The following is a 27,630-nucleotide window of genomic DNA, read 5'->3' on the forward strand; positions in this document are numbered from 1 at the left end:
AAGCCTCGTTCGGGGCTGTTGCTCAGCAGGCCGGGCCTGGCTTTGGGCCCCGGGCCTCCCAGCCTGGGACTCTGCGCCTGCGCCCGTGCGGCCGCGGCCTGCTCTCCCGGCGCGGCCGCGGTCCCTGCTGCAGCGCGCCGCCTGGGTGGCTGGGCGGTCCATGGGCAGCAGCGAGGGCCACGATGACAGATTACGGCGAGGAGCAGCGCAATGAGCTGGAGGCTCTGGAGTCCATCTACCCCGACTCCTTTACAGGTGACTTCCGCGGCTGCGGGCCGGGAGCGGCCCGGGGGTGGAGTGGGATGGGCCGGAGCCCTCGGCCTCCCGGGCCGGGGATGGAGAAGGAGACAGCGAGGCCGCGTGGCCACTTCGCCCGCTACTCTTCATCTTCTTCTCCCGACGTGTTCAGGCACTTAGGGGTAACTGCACAGCTTTTCCCTTTCTCCGCTTACTCCCTGAAATCTGAAAGTCCAGAAGAGGCTGGCGAGGTCCCTGGAGAGTGTCAGGCCTGGAATTGAGTCGAGTGCACTTTGGTTTCTGTGTAACTTAAGCAACCCGAGATTTAGTGAGAAACACGAAAACAGATACTGCCAAGTGGGCGTAGTTTTTCCAGAGCCGCATTGGTGTCAGTTTTCACATTTTCACCTTTACTCGGGTAGAAGCTGTTTTTCATACGATGGTGTTTTAAAGTTTATGGGATTCAGAGTGCTGTTCTCAAAGTTACCCAGAATCAGTTTTGAGAGTAGTATTGTCCCTGGAGTTTCTCGTTTTCTTTATATTCTGGTATTCTGCAAATGCCCAGTGAATGATGTGGCACAAATTTTAGCTCCACTGTAGATTCACAGGTTTTTAGGAAGGAATATTAGACATCTAGCCTAGATGTCTCTTGCTACAAGCAAGGCATCTAGGAGGCGCAGGAAAAGTGGCTTGCTTTGCGTCTGGCTAGCAAGTTAGCGGCAGAGCTGGTACTAAGAGTTAGGTCTGAACCCCCTTTTCTGTTCCTTCACGTTGCAGACATGTGGAACTTGGGATCTAGCTCCAGCTGAGATAAGGGGGAGCAGAAGATTACTTGGTAGGTTGGGCTAATGTGACATACTGAGAGGCTCATTAGGTGCATTTTACAGGGAGAGAATTTTTCTGCATTAAGCCTTGCTTCAGATGATTTTGAAAGTGCAGCAAGACGACCATATCAATACAGCTTTCTCCCTTTACACTTAGTGTTTGAGAAGTGATCAAGTAAAATTAATATGTGTGACCTAGGTTTGTGGGATTTACATTCCCCGTCCCTTCCTTTGACTGTTGTCCATCACTGATGGTCAGAATTCAGAATGTAAGGGATGTTTAACTCCAATCCCTCTCCCTTTCTTGTTTAGCTTAGTTTTTTTTTTTTTTAGCTCCACCTACTGCTTGCAACGGTAGCAAATTTTGTTCTGCTTTGCCAACAGGCAGATGTCTCTCAACTACCCCTGTATAGCTCCAGTCCTGTTCATGTTCTCTCTCTCCAGCAGTACAGCTGTGCTGTGAGGATGTTAAGGGGATGAGTGAAGAGGGGTTTGAGAGTGTCATTAACTGGGTGAGTGTGTATGGAGTCTGGCTCCCTTCTCTATCCTTGCTTATATGTCAATGTCTAAATAAAATAGAATGTAGGGTCAGTTGTCAGATATATTCTTAATTGTGACATTTGGTCATTTCTAGTACATTTGGAAATGTGATAGGCACTGTGTAGGCAGAGTTAAGAAAGCATAAAGGTGTGCTATTCTTCTATGGACATAAGGTATCCCTTATTAAATACTGTGCATAGAAGCATTTTAAAAAGTGATCCATTTTTAATCCTAAACCAATCTTACGGTTCTTTCAAATTGTACTAAGCTCTGATGTAGTTCAGTGTGTGACATTCTTGTCAGATGCAAAAGCGTTTGAGGAATCTGAGCCAGGGTAATGAAAGACAGTTTACGAATCTTTGATGCCTTTAAGTATTCTGCAGCATCAGCTGAGCCCATCTGTCTCTAATTCCTACCAGCATTCCTATATTGCAATAAGTAAATTAAAATAAGATGTTTTGATTTGTAGTTCTTCAGAAACTTTACCTTATTCATGATTGTGTTGTTTATGAAACCTCTCAGGGAAAAGGCAGAGGAATTTGGAATACAATGCTTTCATGTTTGATCTTTTGAAATCATGAGGATTTGCAAGGTTCACTGTTTTATAACCTTTTGTGTTGATGATTTCATATTTTCCTACCAGGTTTAAGAAAGAGCTGGCTTGTGTCAGTTTGCCAAGGAACACTAATTGGCAGCTTTCTAATTTCATTTTGAATCACATTTAATACTAGATTTGGTAAATGCTCAATGCTGTTGATTAAGGAGGTAGATATGCTTCCCCCCCCCCCCCCCCCCCACTAGATAGCTTAGTGCTTGACAGAGAAGCCCTTGTTAAGCATGTCATGACCCCCTTGTGGATGCTTAAGAGGCACAATCTCAGCCAGCCCACAATCCTAGCCACATAGACCTAGCCTGGCCCCAGAATTTATTTGCTTGAATATTTGCAAAGAACTTTTGGTCCAGTGTTGCATTTGTTGTGAATTATAACAAATCATAATACAGTTTCTTCTTTTTGCCTGTTCTGTAGCGTGATTGCACATTGATCCAATCCTCCTAACAACTAGTCTTCCAAAATATAAATGGACTCTTCTGATACCACATTCTCCTTCAGTAGTGCTTCACTTGACAAGGCCCTGCTAAGGTAGTAGAATTTGGTTATTTCCATTTCTGTATCAAAATCTGACTATGGGGAATTTTGTTGAAACACATTGGTTGGCTTCAGGCTAACCAAAAGTCAAGTTCCCTTGAATCTGTTTGGTCTTCAAAAAGGGGTACATAATTCTGTATTTGCTTGTGTCAGTACCTCTAAGTAGTATCCATGAACACATAACAGTTATAATTGCATCTTAGAGATGGGGCAGTCGTCTCTAAAAGTCATCTTTTAAGAGTAGTTTTTCTAAGACAGACGCTCCCTAAGAACCAAAGGGACTTATTTTAATATGGGCTGTCTGGTTCTTTGTGAAAACCTTGATGTCATTTGTGTATCCCTTTACTGTACCTTTCAGCTACCATCTCCATTATTTCTGTCCTTAATTCTTTCCAGTTTACCATCATCTGCCCCACTGTCACTTAACATTTGTACTGCTCCTCCACTGGTTCCTTCTGCTATGTGCAACAATCTTACTCTTTTTCTCAAAAATATTTTGATCCACTTACAGTAGTGGAAGTTGGTATTCTAGTGAAGGCTAATTTATATCCCAACTTACAGGAATGCACTGAAGTGGAATTATTCCTTCATGAGATCCTAGGTGCTGATGAATCATTCATCTTTGCAATCCAATTAAGTAACTTTCCCATCCCTTCATTAGTCTCCAGACTTGGGAATATCCATCCATCCTTCCTTCCTTCCTTCCTTCCTTCCTTCCTTCCTTCCTCCCTTCCTCCCTTCCTCCCTTCCTCCCTTTCTCCCTTTCTCCCTTTCTCCCTCCCTCCTTCCTTCCTTCCTTCCTTCCTTCCTTCCTTCCATCCTTTGGATTAGGTTCAGCTGTGACAGAAAACCTCAAACAACAGTGGTTTTAAAAAGGTGAAAGTTTTATTGCTCTTGCACATAAAAGATAGTTGTATAGCTCTAGTCCAGGAATTCCTCCGGTACCCAAGCTGCTTCTTAGTTCCCTGTAATTTCTAAGATGTAGTCTCTGCCTCATGGTGAAGATGCTCACATTCCTTTCCAGGCAGTAGGATAGATAAAGGAATGAAGGGGGAAAAAAAAAAGACAGCAGTTTCTTAAGGAAATTTCTTGGAAGCTGTCAAAGAACTTATTTGCTTCCATCTCATTAGCCGGAACTTTAGTCAGATAGTCACTTGGTGAGACCTAACTGGAAGGGAGGCTGGGAAATGTAGTCTTTATTCTGGGTGGTTAATATGCTCAGTTAAAAATGGTATAACTAGAAGATGAGGTGAGTAGATATTGGGAGATATTAGTAGCGTTCTCCAATATGTTTTGTTGTTCCTGGATCACATTTTTTTTTTTTTTTTTTTTTCTGTAATGGCAGCTTCGTGTAGTGGATATTATTAGCTCTGTGTCTTTGGACAAATCATATAACCTCTCCAAGCTTTGGTTTCTTATGTGTTTAATGGGGAGTAATGTATGTGCAAATATTCTATAACTGTTACAAGAAATATAAGATGCTTTTTACTAGAAATTTACCATCTTAGTTGCTGATTTTTTTAATGACGTGGCTTCATAATTCCTTGTCTTTTTTTTTTAATGTTTATTTATTTTTGAGAGAGAGAGAGAGCGCGAGCATGAGTTGGGGGAGGAGCAGAGTGAGAGGGAGACACAGAATCGGAAGCAGGCTCCAGGCTCTGAGCTGTCAGCACAGAGCCCGACGCAGGGCTCGAACTCACAAACCATGAGATCACGACCGCAGCCGAAGCCAGACACTCAACCGACTGAGCCACCCAGGCTCCTGAACAGTTTTGATTTCCATTTCCTTCAACTGCAGGGGAGCATGTAAATACCATCTTTAGACTGGCCTCAGAAATTCCTCTTTCTGTCCATAAACTTTGTACTCCTGCAGTTCTTCATTCCAGCTCTTTTACTGAACATGCCTCTATGATATCTCATGGATTAAGAATTTTTCAGCTTCTTGTCTGTCTTGCCACCTTATTCTATATTTTTCCCAAGGTCAGGCAGTTCAGTGATGTTCTTGCTAGCATCCCCAAGTCCTCATTTACCAATTATTTATTGTATACATTGTTAGAATCTCAGTCTAATGGGAAAAGACATCAGATAAGTAATTTACAACATAGTGTGATGATTCTTTCCTGGAGGAATATATGGCATGCAGCCAGAGCATTAAGAAAAGCGGAGATTCTTGATTGTTTTGGAGAACTGATGGGTGATGAGGAGCTAACAAGTGAATGGAACTGGGGGACGGGGCACAGTATGTGCAGAAGCAGGACTCTGTGAAAGCAAATGCATTCAAAGCAAGAGTGGCTTTGTATTACTAGAACATAAATAAGAAGTGAGAGTCATGGAAAGTGAGAGCCGTCGGGGAAGCAGAGGCCAGATTACAGAGGACCTTGTTAGGGATTTAGATCTGATCTTGTAGGGCCAGTGGGGTCCATCACCCATTTCCTCCTGGCAGAGCTACACAGACACATAGGGTACACGTTGTAGACACTGCCATGCTAGACCTGGATCTCAGTAGATGGAGTGGCTTCACAAAATAGACTTACCTTGAGTTTGTCTTGACCTCTCATGGTTGCTGCTTTGCTTTTTCTCTCTAGCACTTATTCCTCTTGTGTTTCTCAAATTTAGGATTCCTTACAAAGCTGGTGTTGGCCCTGTTTCTCTATTTTCTCTCTGGTGATCTCATTTAGTCTAATGGCTTTAGCTATCACCTCTGTGTGTATGACCCCAAATTAAATTCAAACTCAACTCTCTAGCTCCATTTGCCCGTTTCTGATTGCATATTGCATACTCACTGTCTCCAGTTGAAAGTTCCCTGTGTCATTTAAATATATCACCTCTGATTTTTCTTTTGTATTTTTTGTTTTTATTAGTGGCACCACCATCCTCTGACTGCAAATTCGGAATGTCATTTATCACCATCTTAGAGTCCTCCCCGTTTCCTGCTATTCCCATGGCTGCTGACCTAGTTCTGAACCTCATTAACCTTGCTGGGATGATTTTAATAGCTCTCTACTTTCATCCTACCTCTAGTCTTGTTTCTGTCCTTCCAATTTATGCTCTGTTGCTAGACTTATCTTCCTACATTTAGAAGTACAATTCTGACCATACTGCTGCTGCAAAAAAAATTGTTATTGTCCACAATGAAACTTTCAACTGTATTTTTTTAGTATATGTGCTGCCGAAGCGAGCACATCAACTGTATTTTTAACTACTTTTCACCACGTATACGTTCACCAAATGGAATAATTTCTTGTTCCATATGTATTCCTTAAACTTTCCCTCATTATGCCCTTGCTGCTGTGTTACTGTTGCCTACATTTTTTCTCCATCTTTACTTACCAGTATGCCTTAATTCACAGCCTAGCTCAAATGACTTCTTTGGAATTTCTCAGCTGAAAAAAATATTTTCTTTTTACATGACACTCACTATTGTCTATTCAGTTCTTCCAGTTGCTAGCTGAATAACCTTGGGCAGATTATTTAAAGGCTTTTTATCTCAGTTTCCACATCTATAAAATTGGGATGATGCTATATTTAATTGGCTGTAAGACATTTTTATGTTTTAACATCTCTGAAATATGAATTTTGTCTTATAATCAATTACATATTGTAGTTTAATTGGCAGATCCTTCTTTCTTTCTTAGTACATAAAGTAGGGTGCATCTCATACTTGGTAGCATCTTAAATTTGGTGAAATACGGTAACATTATAGAATCATGGTCTTGGTGTAAGAATTAAAGGATCTTTATGTAAATGCGTAGTATAACAGGCACAAAGTAATGCTTAATAAATGTTAGCTGTTGTTACTAGGAAATCCTTAAATTATAGCCTAATAGAGTCCTAAAAATGGTAATAAGTTGGGATATCATTGGGTTGAACCCTTATTTCTATAGTTGTTATGTTTACATTTTATGACATGTAAATGTTAAAGTTGGTCATGGAAAGAAATAGGAATGAAATATATCTAATATGTTTTGCACACATTTGTCAAAAAAAAAGTAGGGTCAATCCTATTATTAAAGCTTTATTATAATTAACTTTCAGGGACTTTTTAGCATGGGCTGGACTATCTGAGGCCTATTAAAATAAATTTGAGTCCAGAGGGGCGCCTGGGTGGCTCAGTCGGTTGAGTGTCCGACTTCGGCTCTGGTCACGATCTCACAGATTGTGAGTTTGAGCCCTGCATCGGACTCTGTGCTGACAGCCCAGAGCCTGGAGCCTGCTTCGGATTCTGTGTCTTCCTCGCTCTCTGCCCCTAACCCACTCACATTCTGTCTCTGTCTCTCTCAAAAATAGTAAACATTAAAAAAAAATTTGAGTCCAGAGAGGCTTATCTTCTTGAAAATGCTTTTATAGTAATCTTAGGTGTTCATCAGTGCTTCAAGTACAGTACTTTTAAACTTCAGTTAAAATGAAGGCATATGTCTTGAAAACTTTATTGATCATGAATAATTAGGAAGGCTTCAGAAGTTCTTGAGTAGGAAAAGCTGAGTAGTTTCCTTGGTGACTTCTTCAGAGATCTCCTTGGCCTTTCATTTCAGAAAGAGTTTGTTGAGCTGCTACCAGCCTTGACAGGGGCCAGTGCTTCTCAGGGCTGGAGTGAGGCACAGGCTTTTCTCAGGGGCTCAGCAGCAATCACAGGTGGCCTGGATTTTTCTTGTTTACTCTTCTAATGTTTCTGAATATAAATTTAATTTGATTTTGCTTTTCAACTTTCATTCCATTGTTTTAGCGCTGTTGTTTAGCCGGAATTTATTGAATTTCTGGATCTGTCAGGCACTGATCTAGGAGCTCTCATAGTATAGTATTCTAGTGGGGGAAGAGATGTAAACAGATACTGGAGTATCAAGTAGGCATCAGGCTATAAAATGGTATATAGCACTTCCTTATTTATATAAATGTTGATTTGCATGTCTTGACTTGCTTAACAAATTGTAAACCATTTGATGTTGGATTCATGGCTCATTTTGTAATTCGGTGAAAGTGGTAGAGACTCAATAATTGGTGAATGAATAAAGTTTGGTTCTAAGGATGATGGGGAAGAAAGAGGTAGAAAACACAAACTTTAACAAATTAATATTTACTGTTTGTCATGGAGATTCTGAATTATATCTTAGAGTCTATAAGTTTAAAAATTAGTGATAATACTGAATATCAGTGGGTAGTTTCTGATGAAAACATCAAACTTTTTTTGTCATTCCATTTTGGAAGTTTTTAGAATACAATTTTCTATGTATAGATGGAAATTTTGAAATAAAAGGTAAATTACTTACTTTAATTGGTTTGATAAAACTCCAAGAGTGTATCTACTATAGGTATTTTTTTTTTCCAAATTAAAGGTAACCCTAGATTTAAATAGAAAATTTATGAGTGTTTTATCATTTGAATGTTCTGTTTAGTCTGTATTTGTGGAAGTGGAATTACAGACTGGGATGTTTCCAGAACCTGGTAGTGATATTTTGCTAATAAATAAAAACATTTGCCTTAGGAAGCATCTTAATAACTTAATCTCTGTGTATATTTTCTTACAGTATTATCAGAAAATCCACCCAGTTTCACCATTACTGTGACATCTGAGGCTGGAGAAAATGATGAAAGTAAGTCCAACCAAAAATACTTGTGGTTTTCCTAAGTCACTCTCAGGAATGTAGTCCTGGATTGTATGTAGTCAGGATTATAGCCCTAAACAAGACTTCGAATGCACACATATTTCAGTGATTATGTGGTATTCCATTGAGCGACTTTTTTTTCCATGATTGTTTTTCCTCTCTGGGCATTTAAATTTTTTTTTTTTTTCCAACGTTTATTTATTTTTTTTGGGACAGAGAGAGACAGAGCATGAACAGGGGAGGGGCAGAGAGAGAGGGAGACACAGAATCGGAAACAGGCTCCAGGCTCTGAGCCATCAGCCCAGAGCCTGACGCGGGGCTCGAACTCACGGACCGCGAGATCGTGACCTGGCTGAAGTCGGACGCTTAACCGACTGCGCCACCCAGGCGCCCCGTCCTCTCTGGGCATTTAGATTGCTTATTGGACGTTTGCTGTTATAAAATAGACTGAATAAATATCTCTCTTCATGTTTTTCTCTCTCTTTTTAGGATGGGTGTTGTACTGATGTTTAAATGTGTATATACATAAAGGCAGATAAAATCCAACTGTAGAACTAAGACAAAACAGCTATAAAACCAATAAATTAAAATTAAATAGATTGATTTAAACGTGGCAGATGTTGGGGGAGCATCTGAAGTTCATTTCCACTTTTAGTGCAGTTCAGTTAATATTGGAATTTGGTAAAAACTTCATGTAAGTTGGTGTTAACCCCAAGGATTTTTTTTTTTTTTTTAACATTAAGTTAGTCAATTAAAATTCTACCACTTCCATGAACAGTTAGTAATTTTAGTAGTATCATTTGATACAACTACAATGATACCACTCAAATCGTGGTATCATTTGATAACTCTAAATCTGTCTTGTACAATTGAAAATGAGATTAGCACCGAGATATTACTAAAGTCTGAATTAAAAGGATGTTGGATATAGTCATTTACTTATATATGTATTTATATATATGGGTTTTATGTATAGAATCTCAAATACAACATGAGTATGCTTTTATATTTTGTTTGAAATGTAAATAAATACATAGAAGATACTTTAACCTATCTTTTTAAAAATGCTTCTAAGGTGAGGTGCCTGGGTGTCTCAGTCAGTTGGGTCTCCAACTCTTGATTTTGGCTCAGGTCATGATTTCACGGACGTGGGATCAAGCCCCATGTCGGGCTCTGCTCTGGGCATGGAGCCTGCTTGAGATTCTCTCTCTGTCTCTTTCTCTGTCTCTCTCTCTGCCTCTCGCCAACCTCCAAATAAATAAACATTAAAAAAATACTTCTGTGATACTTTAAATATCCCCAAAAGGAAACAGTGATCTCTTTCTGATGGTGGGATTATTATTGATTTTATTTTTCCCTTAATGTATTTCTAAATTTTCTATAATGAATATCTATTACATCATATAGTAAAATCAAGAAATGTTTTAAAAAGTTCTTATTCTAACAATAAAATTAGAAATATGTTAATTAAAAAAAGAGAAAATGCCAAAAGACACTGTATCCTTACTGACCTGATAACGGTGTTTCTTATATCCATTGACTCATAAAATTCCTTTTTGACATCATACACAAAAATTAAAAGAAAATCTCAAACCTGCATATTTCAAGGTTTTTCTTTTTCCCTTTCATGGAGAGGAATCTGGATTTGAGTTAAAATTATCAAAATTAGGTTTTAATAATCAAAATGTGAGTTATGGCGTATCTGGGTGGCTCGGATGGTTGGGTGTCCGACTTCAGCTCCGGTCATTATCTCACGGTTCATGAGTTCAAGCCCCACGTTGGGCTGTGTGCTGACAGCTCAGAGCCTGGAGCCTGCTTCAGATTCTGTGTCTCCTTCTGTCTCTGCCCCTCCGCCACTTGTGCTCTGCCTCTATCTCTCTCAAAAATAAATAAACTTAAAAAAAAATTAAAATGTAAGTTATAAGAAAGGCAAAGTATAGACAAAGGATCATTGTGATTAGTAAGTTTTAATACAGAATGTTAAGCACTGCTGCTTAGTTGCAAATTGCCTGGTGGAATTGAGAATTCACCAGGCTGGGCTGTAGAGAGATACGTTGCACTGATGTGCCTGTGAGAATCTCACTCCTATACAAGTGTCAGATGTATGCATGACATAGGTGAAAAGAAGTGACAATGTATAGATGAGTCAGGTTGAAAGTGTCTCAGACAACCTCTCAAACCGTCCAGTTCAAAACCATGTCATCTAGCAGCAACCCCTTAACAATGCCCTGCTAGCATTGTGCAGATAGAAATAAAGAAGACTCCAGGGCTAACACCAGATCTTCTGCCCTGGGTTCTGGCTCTGGTAGGGCCTGACAATGACCCCAAGTTAGTACTTCTTCTTTTTTTCTGTTTGTTTTTGTTTTGTTTTAGATTCAAGTCAGTTAACATACAGTGTAGTGTTGGTTTCAGGAGTAGAATTTAGTGATTCGTCACTTATATATAACACCCAGTGCTCATCCCAACAGGTGCCCTCCTTGATGCCTATCACCCATTTAGCCCATCCCCCCCACCTCCTCTTTATCAACCCCCAGTTTGTTATCTATATTTAAGAGTCTCTGATGGTTTGTCCCCCTCTCTGTTTTTATCTTATTTTTCCTTCCCTTCCACTATGTTCATCTATTTTTCTTAAATTCTATATGTGAGTGAAATCATATGAGATTTGTCTTTCTCTGACTTATTTTGCTTAGCATAATATACTCTCATTCCATCCACGTTGTTAGGTAGTACTTTTTCTGTGTGTTATATTCTGTGCCTTTTGTTTGTCTTAAGGAGGATTTATTTATTCATTTATTTATTTATTTATTTATTTAATATTTATTTTTGAGAGAGGGAGAGAGAGACAGAGTGTGAGTTGGAGTTGGGTGCAGAGAGAAAGGGAAACAGAGAATCCAAAGCAGGCTTCAGGCTCTGAGCTGTTAGCACAAAGCCCAACGCGGGGCTTGAACTCACAAACCACAAGATCGTGATCTGAGCCGAAGTTAGATGCTCAACCGACTGAGCCACCCAGGAGCCCCAAGGAGGGTTTCAAAAAGAGAGGCTTTTATTCATTCTCTTTCTTAGACATGCAATATGGTAAAATACTCGTAAGTAATAAATGTATTTCATGTGTCAGAGGTGATTTTTTTTATTCCCGTGATTTATTTTCACTTACCTTTGTGGTATATGTTACTTATCCTAGACTATCTGTCTGATTTCATAGTAACCTTGTTTTTCTTTGCAGGAAAATCTGTTGTGCTACTTTTCATTGACACATTGTAAATTAATGATTGATTCAACAAAGATGGTGACCTCTCTGCACTTTACATTGTAAGAGATTCATTTTCAAACTCTTATGTCTTTAGCTGTCCAGACTACCCTCAAGTTTACATACAGTGAAAAATACCCAGATGAAGCCCCTCTTTATGAAATATTCTCCCAGGAAAATCTAGAAGATAATGATGTCTCAGACATTTTAAAACTATTAGCATTACAGGTAAGGAAATAAGTTTTGTAATAGCATTTTTTTTAACTGGCATTAAAGAGTATACATTAATTTTAAGAGTTAGAAAATGCTATTAAATATGTATAACCAGTTCACTGAACAGGGAGAATTTGTGATGTATCTGTTTATATATATATATATATATATATATATATATATATATATATATATATGTATTCACAAACATTTTTAGTTTTTGTGTCTCATTATACGTTTAAAATTTGAGTAAGAAAAGTTGTGCCTATATCCTGGTTTGAAACCCAGTCAGCCTCATGACTTATAAAGTATATTTTTAAATGTTTCTTTATTTTTGAGGCAGAGAGCAAGTGAATGCATGTGGGGGGGAGGGGCAGAGAGAGAGGGGGACAGAGGATCTGAAAACTGGCTCTGCACTGACAGCAGCGAGCCTGATGTGGGCTCGAACCCACGAACCAAGAAACCATGACGTGAGCTGAAGTGGGACGTTTAACTGACTGAGCCACCCAGGTGTCCCCTCATGACTTTTAGTTAATAAAGTATCTAATAGGTACTTTAAGTTTAAATGCAGTTTTGATGTGGTTCCCAGAATTTCCAGTCCCATGTATGGTTAAAAATTCTGACTTTAAAAAAAACTAAAATTCCCAACCCCTCTGACCTGTTGCAGGCTAGTTGCTTGTAATCTGGGATGAGGACTGGTGATTGTTTTGTTTTGTTTTCTTCTTATCTTTCCTTCTCCCCAAGCTTATAAGCAGCAACAAGGGTTTATGATCCCTCTGAAGTGGGGGGTGGGGGGCGTGGGTGTATGGAAGAAAAAATGGGTACTGGAAAGTTCTTGGCTAGTTCTTTGGTGGGATAGGCTACCTGCAGTCTGGTTTTAACCAGTATTTAAAGCTCTCTCTTGCTTGGGTAAAGAGTTTTCACGGGTTCTTCAAAGTAGGAAGTAGGGAGGACAAATAAAATCTTAACTCCACCATGTTATAAACAGAAGTCCTAGTACTGTTTGTTTCTTCTAACAAGAGTTGACAGAAGCCCTGTCTATACCTTAAATGTGACTGGTATATTTCAAGGACTGTTTGTCCTCTGAATGCTGATATTTGAAAAATATCTGGAGCTATTAGAGAATGAAAAGTAAAAGAAGATATATTAAACATGAATTTATGCTTATCCTGGGCTGTGTTCACTCTGCCACTCAGTATGAAATTATACTAATTCTAATATTTGGCTTAAAATGCTTCATTTTAAGACATTGCAGAGAACCTGGGATACATGCTTGCTTATATTCATTCATATACTAATGTAAGTTATTTGATCTGAGTGATTGCTTTCTGTGTGTTTTATATTTTTATACTCCAGCTCCTTCCTTTCAGAAAAGTTTTGATCTCTTTCTCCTACTTAGCTGAGATCAGATATACTGAGGGAATATTTGTACTTTTTCTCTCAAAATAGTATTGATTTTTAGTTATCAAAATAATAAATTCATATTATTAAAGCTCCAGAAAATACAGAAACTCATGAAGAAGAAAATTAAAAATACTCTTCATCTTACCAGTGAGGTAGAACTACCTATTAACATTTTGGTGTGATATAGTTCCAGACTTTTTTCTTATGCTTATATTCATAATACCCCTCTTCTACCCCAATTTAAATCATTCTATACATAATGTATCATAATATCCTTTTTTTCACATAACAATATATGTGGGTATCTTTCCATTTAAGTAAACATGTATATGAATCATTTTTTATAACCGCATAGAATTTCACTATATGTGTAATTATACACATCTTTTTTGAAACAACTTAATTACTTCTCATTTTTGCCTGATTTAATATTTAAATCTTTGAACATTCTTTTTAAGAAATTTTTTGTTGTTAATTTTTTTTTAATGTTTACCTTTGAGAGAGAGAGAGGAGAACACGAGTGAGGGAGGGGAAGATAGAAAGGGAAACAGAATTCGAAGCAGGCTCCAGGCTCCGAGCTGTTAGTACAGTGCCTGACGTGGGACTTGAACCCACGAGCTGTGAGATCATGACCTGAGCTTAAGTCGGATGCTTAACTGACTGAGCCACCCAGGCACCCCTTAAATTTTTTTTTTAACGTTTATTCATTTTTTGAGAGACAGAGACAGAGCGTGAGTGGGGGAGGGACAGAGAGAGAGGGAGCCACAGAATCCAAAGTAGGCTCTAGGCTCTGAGCTGTCAGCACAGAGCCCGACATGGGGCTTGAACTCACAAACCATGAGATCATGACCTGAGCCAAAGTCGGACGCTTAACCGACTGAGCCACCCAGGTGTTTAAATCCTTAGAGCAGAGTCTCCATTGAATCCTTAGTGCCTGGCACATAGTAGACACTTAGCTATTTTTTGAATAGATGAAAAGAGTATATTATTGATGAGTATACTAGCTCAGTGTTTTCTATAAGTAAGATTACTGGATTAAAGGTTATGCCTACTTAATTTTATACACACTGCCAAATTGACCTTCAGAATGATTGTGCCATGTTATGATCTCATTGTAGCCCTTGAGGTGTCTGCCTCCATCTGCTAACATTAGGTTTTTTCATTTGGAAAGAAAAAATGATGACAAGATGGAAGATAGTGTAGAATCATAATTTGAAATTCTTTAGTTAGTAGTGATAGGGAAATCTGTTGTGTGACTTCTAGTTTTCTAGTTCCATGAATGATTCTTTTTTTGCTTTTGTTTTCTTTTTTTAATGTTTATTTTTGAGAGAGAGAGAGCATGAATGGGAGAGGGACGGGGGTGGGGGGGGAACAGAGGGTCCGAAGTAGGCTCTGTGCTGGCAGCTGTGAACCCCATGCAAGACTTGAACTCACGAACTGTGACCTCATGACCTGAGCTAAAGTCAGACGCTCAACCAACTGAGCCACCCACATGCCCCCTTTTTTTGCTTTTCTATTGGAATACTTAGGTTGTTAAAAAAGAGATCCTACTGGGATTTGTTTTTGAAATGTATTGAGCATTAGATTAAGTGACTTAAGGCAGACACAGTCCTCCCTATAATAGATTTTATGTTCTGGTGAGGAATGTGGACTAGCACATTGGAAATTATTATTCTGTGTGAAAAGTGCTGTGATGGGTGAAGTACAAGATTATAAGAGTGGACATAGGCTTGAGGCACTGGAGAAGCTTTCAAGAGGAAGAGTTTGCCAGGCAATAAAGAGTAGAGTTTTAAGGTAGAGGAGCAAGCTTGTTAAGTGTCATGTAAGTGAGAGAAAAGAGCTCATTATTTCCTTCCAGAACTTCAGTCATACTAAATTTCTTGAGCTTAGAAATTTGGGGTTATTGATACTATATGATGGAACTAAAGCGATTCATTCCCTAAGGGTCTTTAGAACTATTTTAAAACTATGGTCTTGCTCCCGGTGGGTTTGGGAAACTATTGAGGGGTTTTAACGAAGAGACTGACAAGATCAGTTTTGGGTGTGTACTGAGTGGCCAGAGAAGTTGATGTCAGGGGTGACAAGACCACAGGTTTTAAGAAAACCTGTTAGGATTTTCTTGTAATATTCCAAGTTGAAGTTGATGGTGTCCTGGGTTAGGGTAATAACCGTGCTGATAGAGAACAGTAGGCAGACTTAAATGATATTTAAGAATAGATTAGAGGTGGTGATAGAATTTATGATGTGATGTGAGTGTTCATGCCGGGTGGATGGTTGGTTCTCTGAGTTAGAGAACCCAAATAGGTTTTTTGGAGAAGATGATGGTTTCAGTGTTGACATGCCTTTGGGACATCATATTGCTGTCCACTGGGTAGTTTTAATATGGATTTGGTCTTTGGGAGAGAGGTTTGTTTAGTGTCAGATTTAGAATAGTTAGCATGGACAGACACACCATAAGAAAAGCTCCAGGGAAGAGAAGCTGGCTTGAAGCCTTGTATTCACAAAGGGCCCAGGAGATGAAATACCTACTCAGATGCTGCTGAGTCCAGCCTGTCAAAGGAATGTTTGGAAATCTCTTCTGCTTCTAGGATTAAGGTTCTGGCTTGTATATTTTGGATTTTTTTTTTTTTTTTTTTTTGCATGTGTGTCTTGTTTCTGTGGATAAGCAAGGTATCTTGTTTTATTTTATTCTGCTTTGAAATGACCACCTTCTGAATAGCTTTTGAATTGCAGTTGACCCTTGAACAACACAGAGGGTTAGGGTCACTGACTTTCCACACAGTCGAAAATCTTCGTGTAACTTAGGACTCCCCCAAAACTATTAACAGACAGGAAGCTTTAACTATAACATAAATAGTCAATTAATGCATATTTTGTATGACATATGTACTACATGCATACTATATTCTTACAATAAGCTATAGAAAATTTTATTAAGAAAGTTATAAGGAAGAAAAAATACATTTACAGTACTATACTGTATTTATTGAAAACAAAAATTGCATGTAAGTGGACCCATGCGATTCAAACCTGTATTGTTTAAGGGCAACTATAGACCCCTTTCATGAGTTGGAGAGCTTTTATATTTGATTTTAAGCCATGTCAAACTGAAGAAAAAAAAGGTAGGTAAAGATAAATCACAAAAGTACCTACATTCTTTATTATTGTATATTAGAAAATCACTTTGGCCTCAAAGTTCAGTTTATTCCCATAGCTCTTAAAGTACCTCAAAAGATCTAAAATCATGAAAATATTCTAGAAAACTCATGTTACTAGCTGCTGTAGGAAAATGTTTTCTGAATTCTACCTACATTTATGATTATTTAACAGAATTTAGTAAATTGTCTGTTTTAGGTTAGTTGTAGCAAATTACGTATCTTTTAAAATTTAATTATTCATCTACATGTATATCTGTGCTCACTTCTTAAATGATCATTTATCCAAGTGTCCGAACTTATGGTGCAACTGAATTAGTAATCATATTATAAATGTATGGGATTTAGTGATAACAATGAAATATTTTTCATTTAATTTTTTAAATTTTTCTGAAAAGCATGTTTCTCACTACAACCTTTGTTTTGTTTCTTTTGGTTACATAGGCAGAAGAAAATCTTGGTATGGTGATGATCTTTACTTTAGTGACAGCTGTGCAAGAAAAATTAAATGAAATAGTAGATCAAATAAAAACTAGAAGAGAAGAAGAAAAGAAACAAAAAGAAAAAGAAGCGGAGGAAGCTGAAAAGGTATATTATAAAGCTGGGTTTTCTTTCATTATTCTTTTAATCTGTTTTTTTTTGTTTTGTTTTGTTTTGGTTAGTTGGTGGGTTTGGTTTTGTTTTTGTTTTTGGAAATTTCAGTACATGTTTTGGCAATCACAAAATAAAAGTAAATTTTACTTAGGCTTTACTAAGTAAAATGTTAGAAGTCCCTCACTGCATTGGTTACATAGCATGAGTAATTAATTAATAATCAGTTATTAAAGGTTAGTAGAGCTCATGCAGGTAAAATTGAGAACTATACATTATTTTTTTATAAGTTACAATTCTGTTGTAGATTATAAATGTCTCATCTGGCCACATGTCTTTTTTATTTTCTAAGCAATTATTTCATGGCACTCCTGTTACAATTGAGAATTTCTTAAGTTGGAAGGCCAAGTTTGATGCAGAACTCTTGGAAATTAAAAAGAAACGAATGAAAGAAGAAGAGCAAGCAGGAAAAAATAAATTAAGTGGTATGAGACTCCCTCCCCCAGACTTTCCCTCCAGTTATCTAATTCTTACACAGCAAGATGATCACATAGACAAATTTCTTTAAGAAAAGAATGTACTTAGGGATCTAGGACAAAAAGAAAGCATTCTGTGTACATGATGATATTTCTTTGTTTATAATTAGAATTAATTTTTATGGCTTATCTTTGATCTAGATATTACAATGGATAGATCATGAGATACAGCTGCTATATGACCTTCAGAATCTGACAGGCATTAGGAGTGGTAGAGTCCAATGCATTTGTTTTTCTAGGACTCTAAAGCAGACTGGGTTTTCACTTCTTCCGTTTTAATGCAAATACATATCACATGCTTCTTAGCTACTTACTGAGTTGATACATTTATTAGAAGTTACAAAAATAAGTTTTCAGACTTGTTTTCTTGGATTAGTATACTTTTTAAAGGGTTTGGGAAGATGGAGGAAAATTTGGAAACATGGGAAACTATGGAACATAGAGGAAAGGTATGTTTATATTAAACATACTTATTTCTTTTAGGGAAACAGCTATTTGAAACAGACCATAATCTTGACACATCTGATATCCAGTTTTTGGAGGATGGTAAGATAATGCTAAAATTCCATGTGTGTGTAATCCACTATTTTTAATATTAAACCATGAAAAAGTTCTAACTTAGTGTAAAATTTTTCTCCAAAGACTATAGTCAAATACATTTTGAAGAATAAATTGTAATGTTTTATCAATTAATACACTAACCTATAGTAATGTATTTTTTAAAGTTTTCTGGTAAGTTAAACAACATCAAAGATAGCTGTAAATAGCTATGGTTGCATTCACCTCTAATAACTAGTAAACCAGGCCTCTGTAACACCCGATTTACTCAACTTTCTAGTATCAGAAATCTGTGGAAACTGTATTTCATGGTCATGGGACTTTATAAAAACCTCAAATCTGAAACTCCTCATGCCTTCTAACCAAAAATCTTAAATTTCATACAATTCTTACTATCTGGAACATTTAGTTCCTTGTGCTTTCCTTCTTCTTTTTATCTTAGACTTTACTCCTTTTCATTTTTCTGTCCATCCGTTATTCATCCATACACAGATATTTATTGCACCCCTAGTATAAGTTAAGCATTGTCCTGGCTGCTGAGGATATAGCAATATCGACAAATTTCCCTGCCCTCCTAGAGCTTATGGCCTTTGTGTGTTTCTTAAACTGGGCTCAATACACAGTCATACTTCTGATAGCATCCTAGAGTTCTTCACTTCATTAGCCTTCTCATGCCTGTCTTGCCAGTTGGGTACTACAGCTTCTGGTCTTTCAACCTTGTTCCTGGACTAGCTCCTGGAAAAGGTTAAGAAACAATGTTGAGGTACCCCTGGGGTGACTCAGTCAGGTAAGCATCTGACTTCGGGTCAGATCATGATCGCAGGTCATGATCTCATGGTTTGTGAGTTCGAGCCCCACAGTGGACTCCATGCTGACAGTCTGGAGCCTGCTTGGGATTCTATCTCTGTCCCTCCCCTATTCGTACTTTCTCTCTCTCTCTCAAAAAATAAATAAACTTCTAAAAAAATTAAAAAAAAATTTTGTTGTGGCCTCCCTGCTAAATCATGTTTCTTTTTATTTTATTTATTTTTAATTTAAATCCAAGTTCGTTAACATACAGTATCATAATAATTTCAGGAGTAGAATTTAGTGATTCATCACTTGCATATAACACCCAGTGCTCATCCCAACAAGTGTCCTCCTTATTGTCCCTCACCCCTTTAGCCCTTCCCCCCACTCAACGCCCCTTCAGAAACCCTCAGTTCTCTGTATTTAAGAGTCTCTTATGGTTTGTCTCACTCTCTGTTTTTATATTATTTTTGCTTCCCTATGTTCATCTGTTTTGTATCTTAAATTCTACATATGAGTGAAATCATACAATATTTGTCTTTCTCTGACTGACTTATTTTGCTTAGCATAATACAGTCTAGTTCCATCTACATTGTTGCAAATGGCAAGATTTCATTCTTTTTGATCACCAAGTAATATTCCAGTGTGTGTGTGTGTGTGTGTGTGTGTGTGCGCGCGCGCGTGCGTGCACGCGCGCACACACGTGTACACCACATCTTCTTTATCCATTCATCAGTTGATGGACAGTTGGGTTCTTTCCATACTTGGGCTGTTGTTGATTGTACTGCTGTAAACATGTGCCTTTTCGAAACACCACTCCTGTATCCTTTGGATAAATACCTAGTACAATTGCTGGGTTGTAGGGTAGTTCTATTTTTAATTTTTTGAGGAACCTCCATAGTGTTTTTCAGAGTGGCTGCACCAGTTTGCATTCCCACCAGCAGTGCAAAAGAGTTCCTCTTCCTTCACATCCTTGCCAAGATCTGTTGCCTGAGTTGTTAATTTTAGCCATTCTGACAGCCGTGAGGTGATATCTTGTTGTGGTTTTGATTTGTATTTTCCTGGTGATGAGTGATGTTGAGCATCTTTTCATGTGTCTGTTAGCCATCTGGATGTCTTCTTTGGAAAAAGTGTCTGTTCATATCTTTTGCCTGTTTCTTCACTGGATTATTTGTTTTTTGGGTGTTGAGTTTGATCATTTCTTTATAGATTTTGGATACTAACCCTTTACCTGCTTTGTCATTTGCAGATATCTTCTCCCATTCCGTCAATTGCCTTTTAGTTTTGCTGATGATTTCCTTTACTGTGCAGAAGCTTTTTGTCTTGATGAGGTCCCAATAGTTCATTTTTGCTTTTGTTTCCCTTCCCTCGGGAGACGTGTAAGTTGCTGTGGCCAAGGTCAAAGAGGTTGTTGCCTGCTTTCTTCTTTAGATTTTGATGGCTTCCTGTCTTACGTTTAGATCTTTCATCCATCTTGAGTTTATTTTTGTGTATAGTGTAAGAAAGTGGTCCTGGTTCATTCTTCTGCATGTCGCTGTCCAGTTTTCCCAACACCATTTGCTGAAGAGACTGTTTTTTTTTCCATTGGGTATTCTTTCCTGCTTTGTCAAAGATTAGTTGGCCATATGTTTGTGGGTCCATTTCTGGGTTCTCTATTCTGTTCCATTGATCCATGTGTCTATTTTTGTGTTAGTACCATACTGTCTTGGTGATTACAGTTTTGTAATACATCTTGAAGTCTGGAATTGTGATGCTTCCAACTTTGATTTTCTTTTTCAGCATTACTTTGGGGTCTTTTTCTGGTTCCATACAAATTTAAGGATTGTTTGTTCTAGCTCTGTGAAGAATGCTGGTGTTATTTTGATAGGATTGTATTGAATATGTAGATTATTTTGGGTAGTATCGACATTTTAACAATATTCTTCCAATCCATGAGCATGGAATGTTTTTTCCATCTCTTTGTGTCTTCAGTTTCTTTCATAAGCTCTCTATAGTTTTCTAATGTATAGATTTTTCATCTCTTTGGTTAGGTTTATTCCTAGGTATTTGATGTTTTTTGGTGCAATTGTAAATGAGATTGATTCCTTGATTTCTCTTTCTGCTGCTTCATTATTGGTGTATAGAAATGCAACCAATTTCTGTACATTGACTTTATATCCTGTGACTTGGCTGAATTCATGTGTCAGTTCTAGCATTTTTTTTTTTTTTGTGGAGTCTTGGGTTTTCCACATAGACTATCATGTTGTCTATAAAGAGTGACAGTTTGACTTCCTCCTTGCCAATCTGGATGCCTTTTATTTCTTTGTGTTGACCGATTGCTGAGGCTAGGACTTCCAACACTAAGTTGAATTAACAGTGGTGAGAGTGGACATCCTTGTCGTGTTCCTGACCTTAGCGTGAAAGCTCATGGTTTTTCCCTGTTGAGGATGATATTAGCGGTGGGTCTTTTCTATATGGCTTTTGTGATCTTGAGGTATGATCCTTCTATCCCTATTTTATTGAGGGTTTTTATCAAGAAAGGATGCTGTATTGAATGCTTTTTCAGCATCTCTTGAGAGGATCATGTGGTTTTTATACTTTCTTTTATTAATGTGATGTATCATATTGATTGATTTATAGATATTGATATGTCTGCATCCCAGGAATAAATCTCACGTGATCATGGTGAATAATTCTTTTAATGTATTATTGGGTCCAGTTGGCTAGTATATTGTTGAGAATTTTTGCATCCATGTTCATCAGGGAAATTGGTCTGTGGTTCTCCTTTGTAGTGGGGTCTTTGGTTTTGGAATCAAGGTAATGGTGGACTTGTGGAGTGAGTTTGGAAGTTTTCCTTCCATTTCTATGTTTTGGGACAGCTTCAAAAGAATAGGTATTAACTCTTCTTTAAATGTTTGGTAAAATTCCCTAGAAAGCCATCTGGCCCTGGACTCTTGTTTGTTGGGATATTTTTGATTACTAATTCTATTTCATTACTGGTTATGGGTCTGTCAAATTTTCTATTCCTGTTTCAGTTTTGGTAGTTTATATGTTTCTAGGAAATTGTCCATTCTTCCAGATTGCCCAATTTGTTGGCATATAAACTGCTCATGATAGTCTCTTGTCTATATTTATGCAGTGTTGGTTATAATCGCTTCTCTTTCATTCTTCATTTTATTTATTTGGGTCCTTTCCTTTTGCTTTTGATCACTCTGGCTATGGGCATATTAATTTTGTTAATTCTTTCAAAGAACCAGCTCCAGGTTTCATTGATCCGTTATACTGTTTTTTTGATCTCGATATCATTGATTTCTGCTCTAACATATATGTGTTAAGTCCCTGGCTGCTATTTCTTCCTGTTCTTTCTTTTGGGGTGAATTCCTTTGTGTTGTCATTTTGGAGGAAGAAGAAAAATTAATAAAATAAAAAAATTAAAACAAGAAAAAACAAAGGAAGTTAGACCCTAGGTGTGTTTTGGTCTGCTTGTTGAAAGAGGCTTGATAGAATAGGGACAAAAGGGAAAGAAAAAAAAAAGTAAGAAATTTAAAAATGAAAAATAATTTGTGTAAAAAAATAGAATAAGATAAAATGAAACATAATAAAACATTTAAAAAAATAAAAAAGTAAAATAAATTTTTCTCTTTCTGCATCTAAGAGAGAGAAAGAAAAGTAAGAAAAAAGAGAACTATTTAAGTAAAAACAGAAACAAAGAAAACGAACAAATAAATTATAACCATCCAACAATGAAACACTAATGAAACTCTAACCAGCCAACAATGAAGCTTGTGCTATTCTAGGGGATGTGCTTGGAGGGCATTTGGCGGGGCTTGATGTAATGGCTCCGTTCTCCGCTAGGTGGTGCTGCTTAGGTTACTGGGGTGGATCTGTGTGGGTGCTCCTGGGAAGTGGAATTGGCTTCAGCCAGCTCACCAGTCTCTGGCGCGGGAACTTTGCATTCTCACCAACCTGCCATCAAAAACTCCTCCTGTATCTCAGGCCTCCGTCCACTTCCTGCCTCTACCCTGGCTGTTTGCCTGCCAGGTGGCAGGCACTTCCCTCCAGAGTTTTATTTCAGATTAGACTGTGTTTCAAAACCGCACGCTTGAGAGACTCCTGTGGCTTGGACCTGCACTAACTCTGGAGGAGGGTCTCACTGAGCAATGGCTGGGTGCCTGCTTACCCCAGAAGATGTTCGTGCGATTGCACGGCTGCAGAGGTTCAGAGATTAAGGCAAATGGAACACGCAGCTAGGGCCAGTTTTCACTGCATTCTGGTGTCTTTGTCCCAGTATCAGTGACTGTGACTGCTCTCCAGGGTCTGCTGGGATCTTTTGCTTCTGGGGAGGCGATATGGCTGCTACCAAATGCTCTCCAAGCAGGAGAAACACTTCTCCCTGTGTGGGACACAGGCCCCTCAGACTGCACTGCCTTCTCCTGGGGATTCGCCCTGCTTCCTCACTAGAACAATGCCAGGCACCGAGCTCTGGAACTTGAGATTCTGCGCTGCACTGTTAACAGAATCCTGGTGGTATTGACACCCTCTCCTTTCTCCCCATGATGGGTTTAGGTGAACAGATTTCTTGTTCAGTCCCCTGTGAATATTTTCACTCTTTCTTTTTCTCTCTAGCTACTTTCGGGGGAGTGCTTTTCTTGCACAATCCTGATGTGCTGCACTCACCCCCTTTCTTTTTCTCTTCCCTCTCTGCGAAAATAGCTCCCTACCTTCCGTGGCTTTTCTCTCCCCCTGTTCACCTCTCCTGTACCACATACCTGCCGATTTCTGTGGGTTACTTTCTGCAGATTGCTGCATTAATCCTCAGATAAATTTCCTAGGTGTTCAAAATGATTTGGTGCTGATCTAGCTGTGTTTCAAGGACTGAGACAAGCTCAGGGTCTTCATGTGCTCTGCTGTCTTAACCCTTCCCCCCTAAATCATAGTTTTTAACCTGAGCTGGACCCTTAGGGACACTCAGCATTTTGTTTTGTGTATTTTATTGCATTCTGGTTCCAAGATATTTGTTAGTCTCAAACAAACAACTCCCCCCCACCCCCCAAACAAACAAACAGACCCAGCAAGGATATCCTCATCTATCCCCCTCGCATGTTACTAGCTTGTTTTTCTCCTCTGTTATTGAGAAATTCTGGAACCAAAAAGCTGTGTGTGTCTCAGTCTTTCTTACACTTTAGAAGTTTTACTGTCTTCACTCATTCTTGACTCCTGACTGTGTCTAACAGATCAAGTATCTCTTCATATCCAATCACTCACCAAAAGCTGTTTCCTCCTGATGTGGAGGTTTTATCATTTTTTACCTGGGTGTGTGTTGTGGTTTCTTACATTGTCTCCCTGCTCCAGTGTCTTTCTCTTTTACTGCCTTTAGTCACCGCCCCTGAGCTGACGTTCCTAAAACTCATGTGTAATCATGACACTTCTCTTCTTAAAATCCTTTGAGGATTCTCTGTTGCTTAGAGGAAAAGGTTGGCCTATACAATCCTTCTGTTTGGCCTTCATTTATGATATCTCTAGATATTTTTCCTCAAGAATCTTTTGTTCCGGTTAGAAGTATTCAAAGTCTTATTTTTCTTTCTGCCTTTGCATATACTTCTACCTATAGTTGCTTTATCTGGCCCCTTTTCTTCTTAGTGAGTTCAAATTTATTGTAAAGATATTTCAGATGTTATCTGTTCTGGGAAGTCTTCCCTGCCTCTCCCCGAGAGAGTGAGTTATTCTTTGGCCTGTACTTAACAAAAGTATATTTTCTTAAAAAAAAATTTTTTTTAACATTTATTCATTTTTGAGAGACAGAGAGCATGAGTGGGGGAAGGGCAGAGAGAGAGAGGGAGGGAGGGAGGGAGACACAGAATCCGAAGCAGGCTCCAGGCTCTGAGCTGTCAGCACAGAGCCCGACGCGGGGCTCGAACTCACGGACTGCGAGATCATGACCTGAGCCGAAGTCAGCCGCTTAATTGACTGAGCCACCCAGCCACCCCTACAAAAGTGTATTTTATTACTCAGTTGCTCATAGGCATGAAGCAAGACTCAATGTCAGTGGACTAGAGTCTCATAGGAAAGGAAGATGAAGAATTTTTGGTGATTTAAGTACTGTAATATCTGACCTTTATGTACTTCAAACTGAAAAGTAAAGATGTTTAATGCAAGGCCTATGTATTGCTTCCTGTAGGACTCAGACATTTGGAATTTGAGAAAAGCATACTATTAGTTATAATGGGAACTGAGTGAGAGTGAAGATCAAGTTATACCTATCAATTAAATAGCAAGTAGAGTTGAGTTTGGTGATGTATGTATCTGCCACTGTTGGAAGAGATGAACTGGTACAGGCACCATTGTCAGTAATAATCAACTTTGTAAATCCAGGACATATCATCATCTCCAACTTATAAAATGCCACATCATAAATAACTCATTCTAGGAAGGCTTTTTTTATAATGGGGTTTTTTAGAATTTGAACTGGAAGCAGGAAGTTGTTTTTAAAATGTGTCTCTTCTGAGGCGCCTGAGTAGCTCAGTCAGTTATGTCCACCTCTTGATTTTGGCTCAGGTCATGATCTCATGGATTGTGAGATTGAGCCACGCATCAGGCTCTGCGCTGACCATGCGGAGCCAGCTTAGGGTTCTTTCTCTCCCTCTCTCTCTGCCCCTCCTCCGCTCATGCGCATGGTTTTGCTGTCTCTCTCTAAATAAATAAACATTTAAAAAAAGGGGGTGCCTGAGTGGCTCAGTCTGTTAAGCGTTCGGCTTCGGCTCAGGTCATGATCTCGTTCGTGGTCCATGAGTTAGATCCCCGCATCAGGCTCTGTGTTGACAGCTCAGAGGCTGGAGCCTGCTTCGGATTCTGTGTTTCGCTCTCTCTCTGCCCCTCCCCCGCTCGCACTCTGTTTCTCTAGAAAATAAATAAACATTTAAAAAAAAACTAAAAATGTGCCTCTGCTGCTTAGATCATTGTAACTATGATTTGCAGTAGTAGTTTCAGATTTCATCACTGGCATCTCACTGGCACATTTAGAAGTTTGCTGTCGCCAGTGCATTACATCTTTTACTCCTGAGCATAAGACTGAAGGTGAAATGTTTTGTCTTTTACAGCTGGAAACAATGTGGAGGTAGATGAATCTCTGTTCCAGGAAATGGATGACTTGGAGCTAGAGGATGATGATGATGATCCAGACTACAATCCTGCTGACCCAGAGAGTGATTTGACTGACTAATGGACTATCCGCATCCGCAGAGAGGCGTGACTGCCACAGCATCTGTGGCTGTGCTGAGGTGTTGATTTTTCTTTCTTTTTTTCTAAGAAAAAATAATTCTCAGGAGAATATTCTTCTGATAGCTTTCATCATTGAACTTAATAAACTGACCTTAAAATTTCAAATATAAAATGTTGAGTCCCTCTTATTGTTTAGGAGTAAGGTCATACATATAAAATCATGTAGCGTTAGAGATCCAGCCTATAACACTAAGACTAGAAGACAGTCTGCTACTGTGTACAGGTGTGGGCTCATATACAAGGAGTTGTAATAACTTGGAATTTTTATGTGGGAGACAGTGATGCTTTTGGATTCTAAGTGTTGTCATTAATATAAAATGTCAGAGAACAGAGGTGAAGAGAACATTAAGCCTTCTGAATTCTAGCCTTTGGGCATGATATATTTAAGTCTTTGCAAAACCAGAAACCTGAATATAGTCAGAATGACAAAGGCCTTTAGTCTTATGGTAGTGTTTGAATCAGAATCCTTTGTGGTTATTCCAAGGTGTGCACTTGTAGGCCCTCTGCAGTTGAGGTTATTAAACACTGACCTTAATCTGAATTTTAAAACAGTGAAAGCTCATGCCGGTGACACGGGTGATACTGTTGCATACTCCTTATTCAGAACCATAGTCCTGTAGTTGTGAAATAGATACATTGTGATGTTCCTCCACTCTTCGAATTTAACCAGTCTGGAAAGGTCTGGATTTTGGGGGTTGTGCAGTGTCTGCAAGAGAACACACATTACATTCATGTACTTGTGAGACCTTCTTCATCATAGCTTGGAATGATTGATTTGGGGACCCCAGGTAGGAGAGCCAGGCTTCATGCAGGTTATCTAGGCACTGCAACTTTGGAAAATTGAATCTTAATCCTAATAGGGAATTACTTGTGCTATTACAAATAGCTGCCTCCTTTCAAAAATACACGTATTACACATCCACAGATAAGCAGTATCAATCCCATGTTTATTTTTGGATTTAGGTTTATGGTTAAAATCAAATTATTTAAGACAAAATTGAGGAATATAATACTATCATTGAGGAATGTAATACTTTTTCACCAGCTTTGGTTCTGACCAATAGAAGGGAATACCAGTAGTGTTTGTCATTTCTCTACAGAGAGAAGTCCAAAAATTTGTGTTGTGTGAGACTTTTTCTAAGAAGAGATCCTTTCTGAAGCTGATCAGTAGATGCATTAAGAACTTGAGAGCCGTTGGGGCGCCTGAGTGGCTCAGTCGGTTGAGTGTCTGACTTCGGCTCAGGTCATGATCTCACGGTTTGTGGGTTTGAGCCCTGTGTCGGGCTCTGTGCTGACTGCTCAGAGCCTGGAGCCTCCTTCAGACTCTGTGTCTCCCTCTCTCTCTCTGCCCATCCACTGCTCACACTCTGTCTCTTTTTGTCTTTCAAAAATGAATAAATGTTTAAAAAAAAAAAAAAAGAACTTGAGAGTAGTTTAATTAAGGGTAAGAAAAGCAATGATGAACAATATAGTGCTGAGGTCAGTGAGGACTTGACCTTAAAGTGTCAAGAATGATTCTACCTCCCTCTTGC

The 27,630-nt window shown here is 38.6% G+C and overlaps 1 protein-coding gene across 2 annotated transcripts; it reads left to right on the plus strand.

Moving 5' to 3' along the window:
- The first annotated feature begins 49 nt into the window (after positions 1-49).
- On the plus strand, positions 50-26,210 carry RWDD1 (RWD domain containing 1). 2 transcript variants are annotated; one of them, XM_025925507.2, is made up of 7 exons: positions 50-255; positions 8,271-8,336; positions 11,693-11,823; positions 16,812-16,955; positions 17,311-17,443; positions 17,978-18,040; positions 25,918-26,210. In XM_025925507.2, the coding sequence occupies exons 1-7, from the start codon at positions 183-185 to the stop codon at positions 26,037-26,039; spliced, it is 732 nt and encodes a 243-aa protein (XP_025781292.1). In that variant the 5' UTR covers positions 50-182; the 3' UTR covers positions 26,040-26,210. The 2 variants fall into 2 exon arrangements, with proteins under 2 accessions (XP_025781292.1, XP_086563776.1); XM_086707650.1 differs by lacking the exon at positions 50-255 and adding an exon at positions 2,629-2,742.
- The last annotated feature ends 1,420 nt before the right edge of the window (positions 26,211-27,630 follow it).

Source organism: Puma concolor, chromosome B2 (assembly GCF_028749965.1).
Source record: "Puma concolor isolate L17-30 chromosome B2, mPumCon1.1.hap2, whole genome shotgun sequence".
NCBI lineage: Eukaryota > Metazoa > Chordata > Mammalia > Carnivora > Felidae > Puma > Puma concolor.

What these genes read in the sequence shown, in the direction of transcription:
- RWDD1 (XM_025925507.2), top strand. Translation starts at nt 183, where the DNA reads ATGACAGATTACGGCGAGGAGCAGCGCAATGAGCTGGAGGCTCTGGAG. An exon ending in TAAAACTATTAGCATTACAG is followed by an intron (nt 11,824 to 16,811) that starts GTAAGGAAATAA and finishes TTGGTTACATAG; the next exon opens with GCAGAAGAAAATCTTGGTAT. An exon ending in TATCCAGTTTTTGGAGGATG is followed by an intron (nt 18,041 to 25,917) that starts GTAAGATAATGC and finishes TGTCTTTTACAG; the next exon opens with CTGGAAACAATGTGGAGGTA.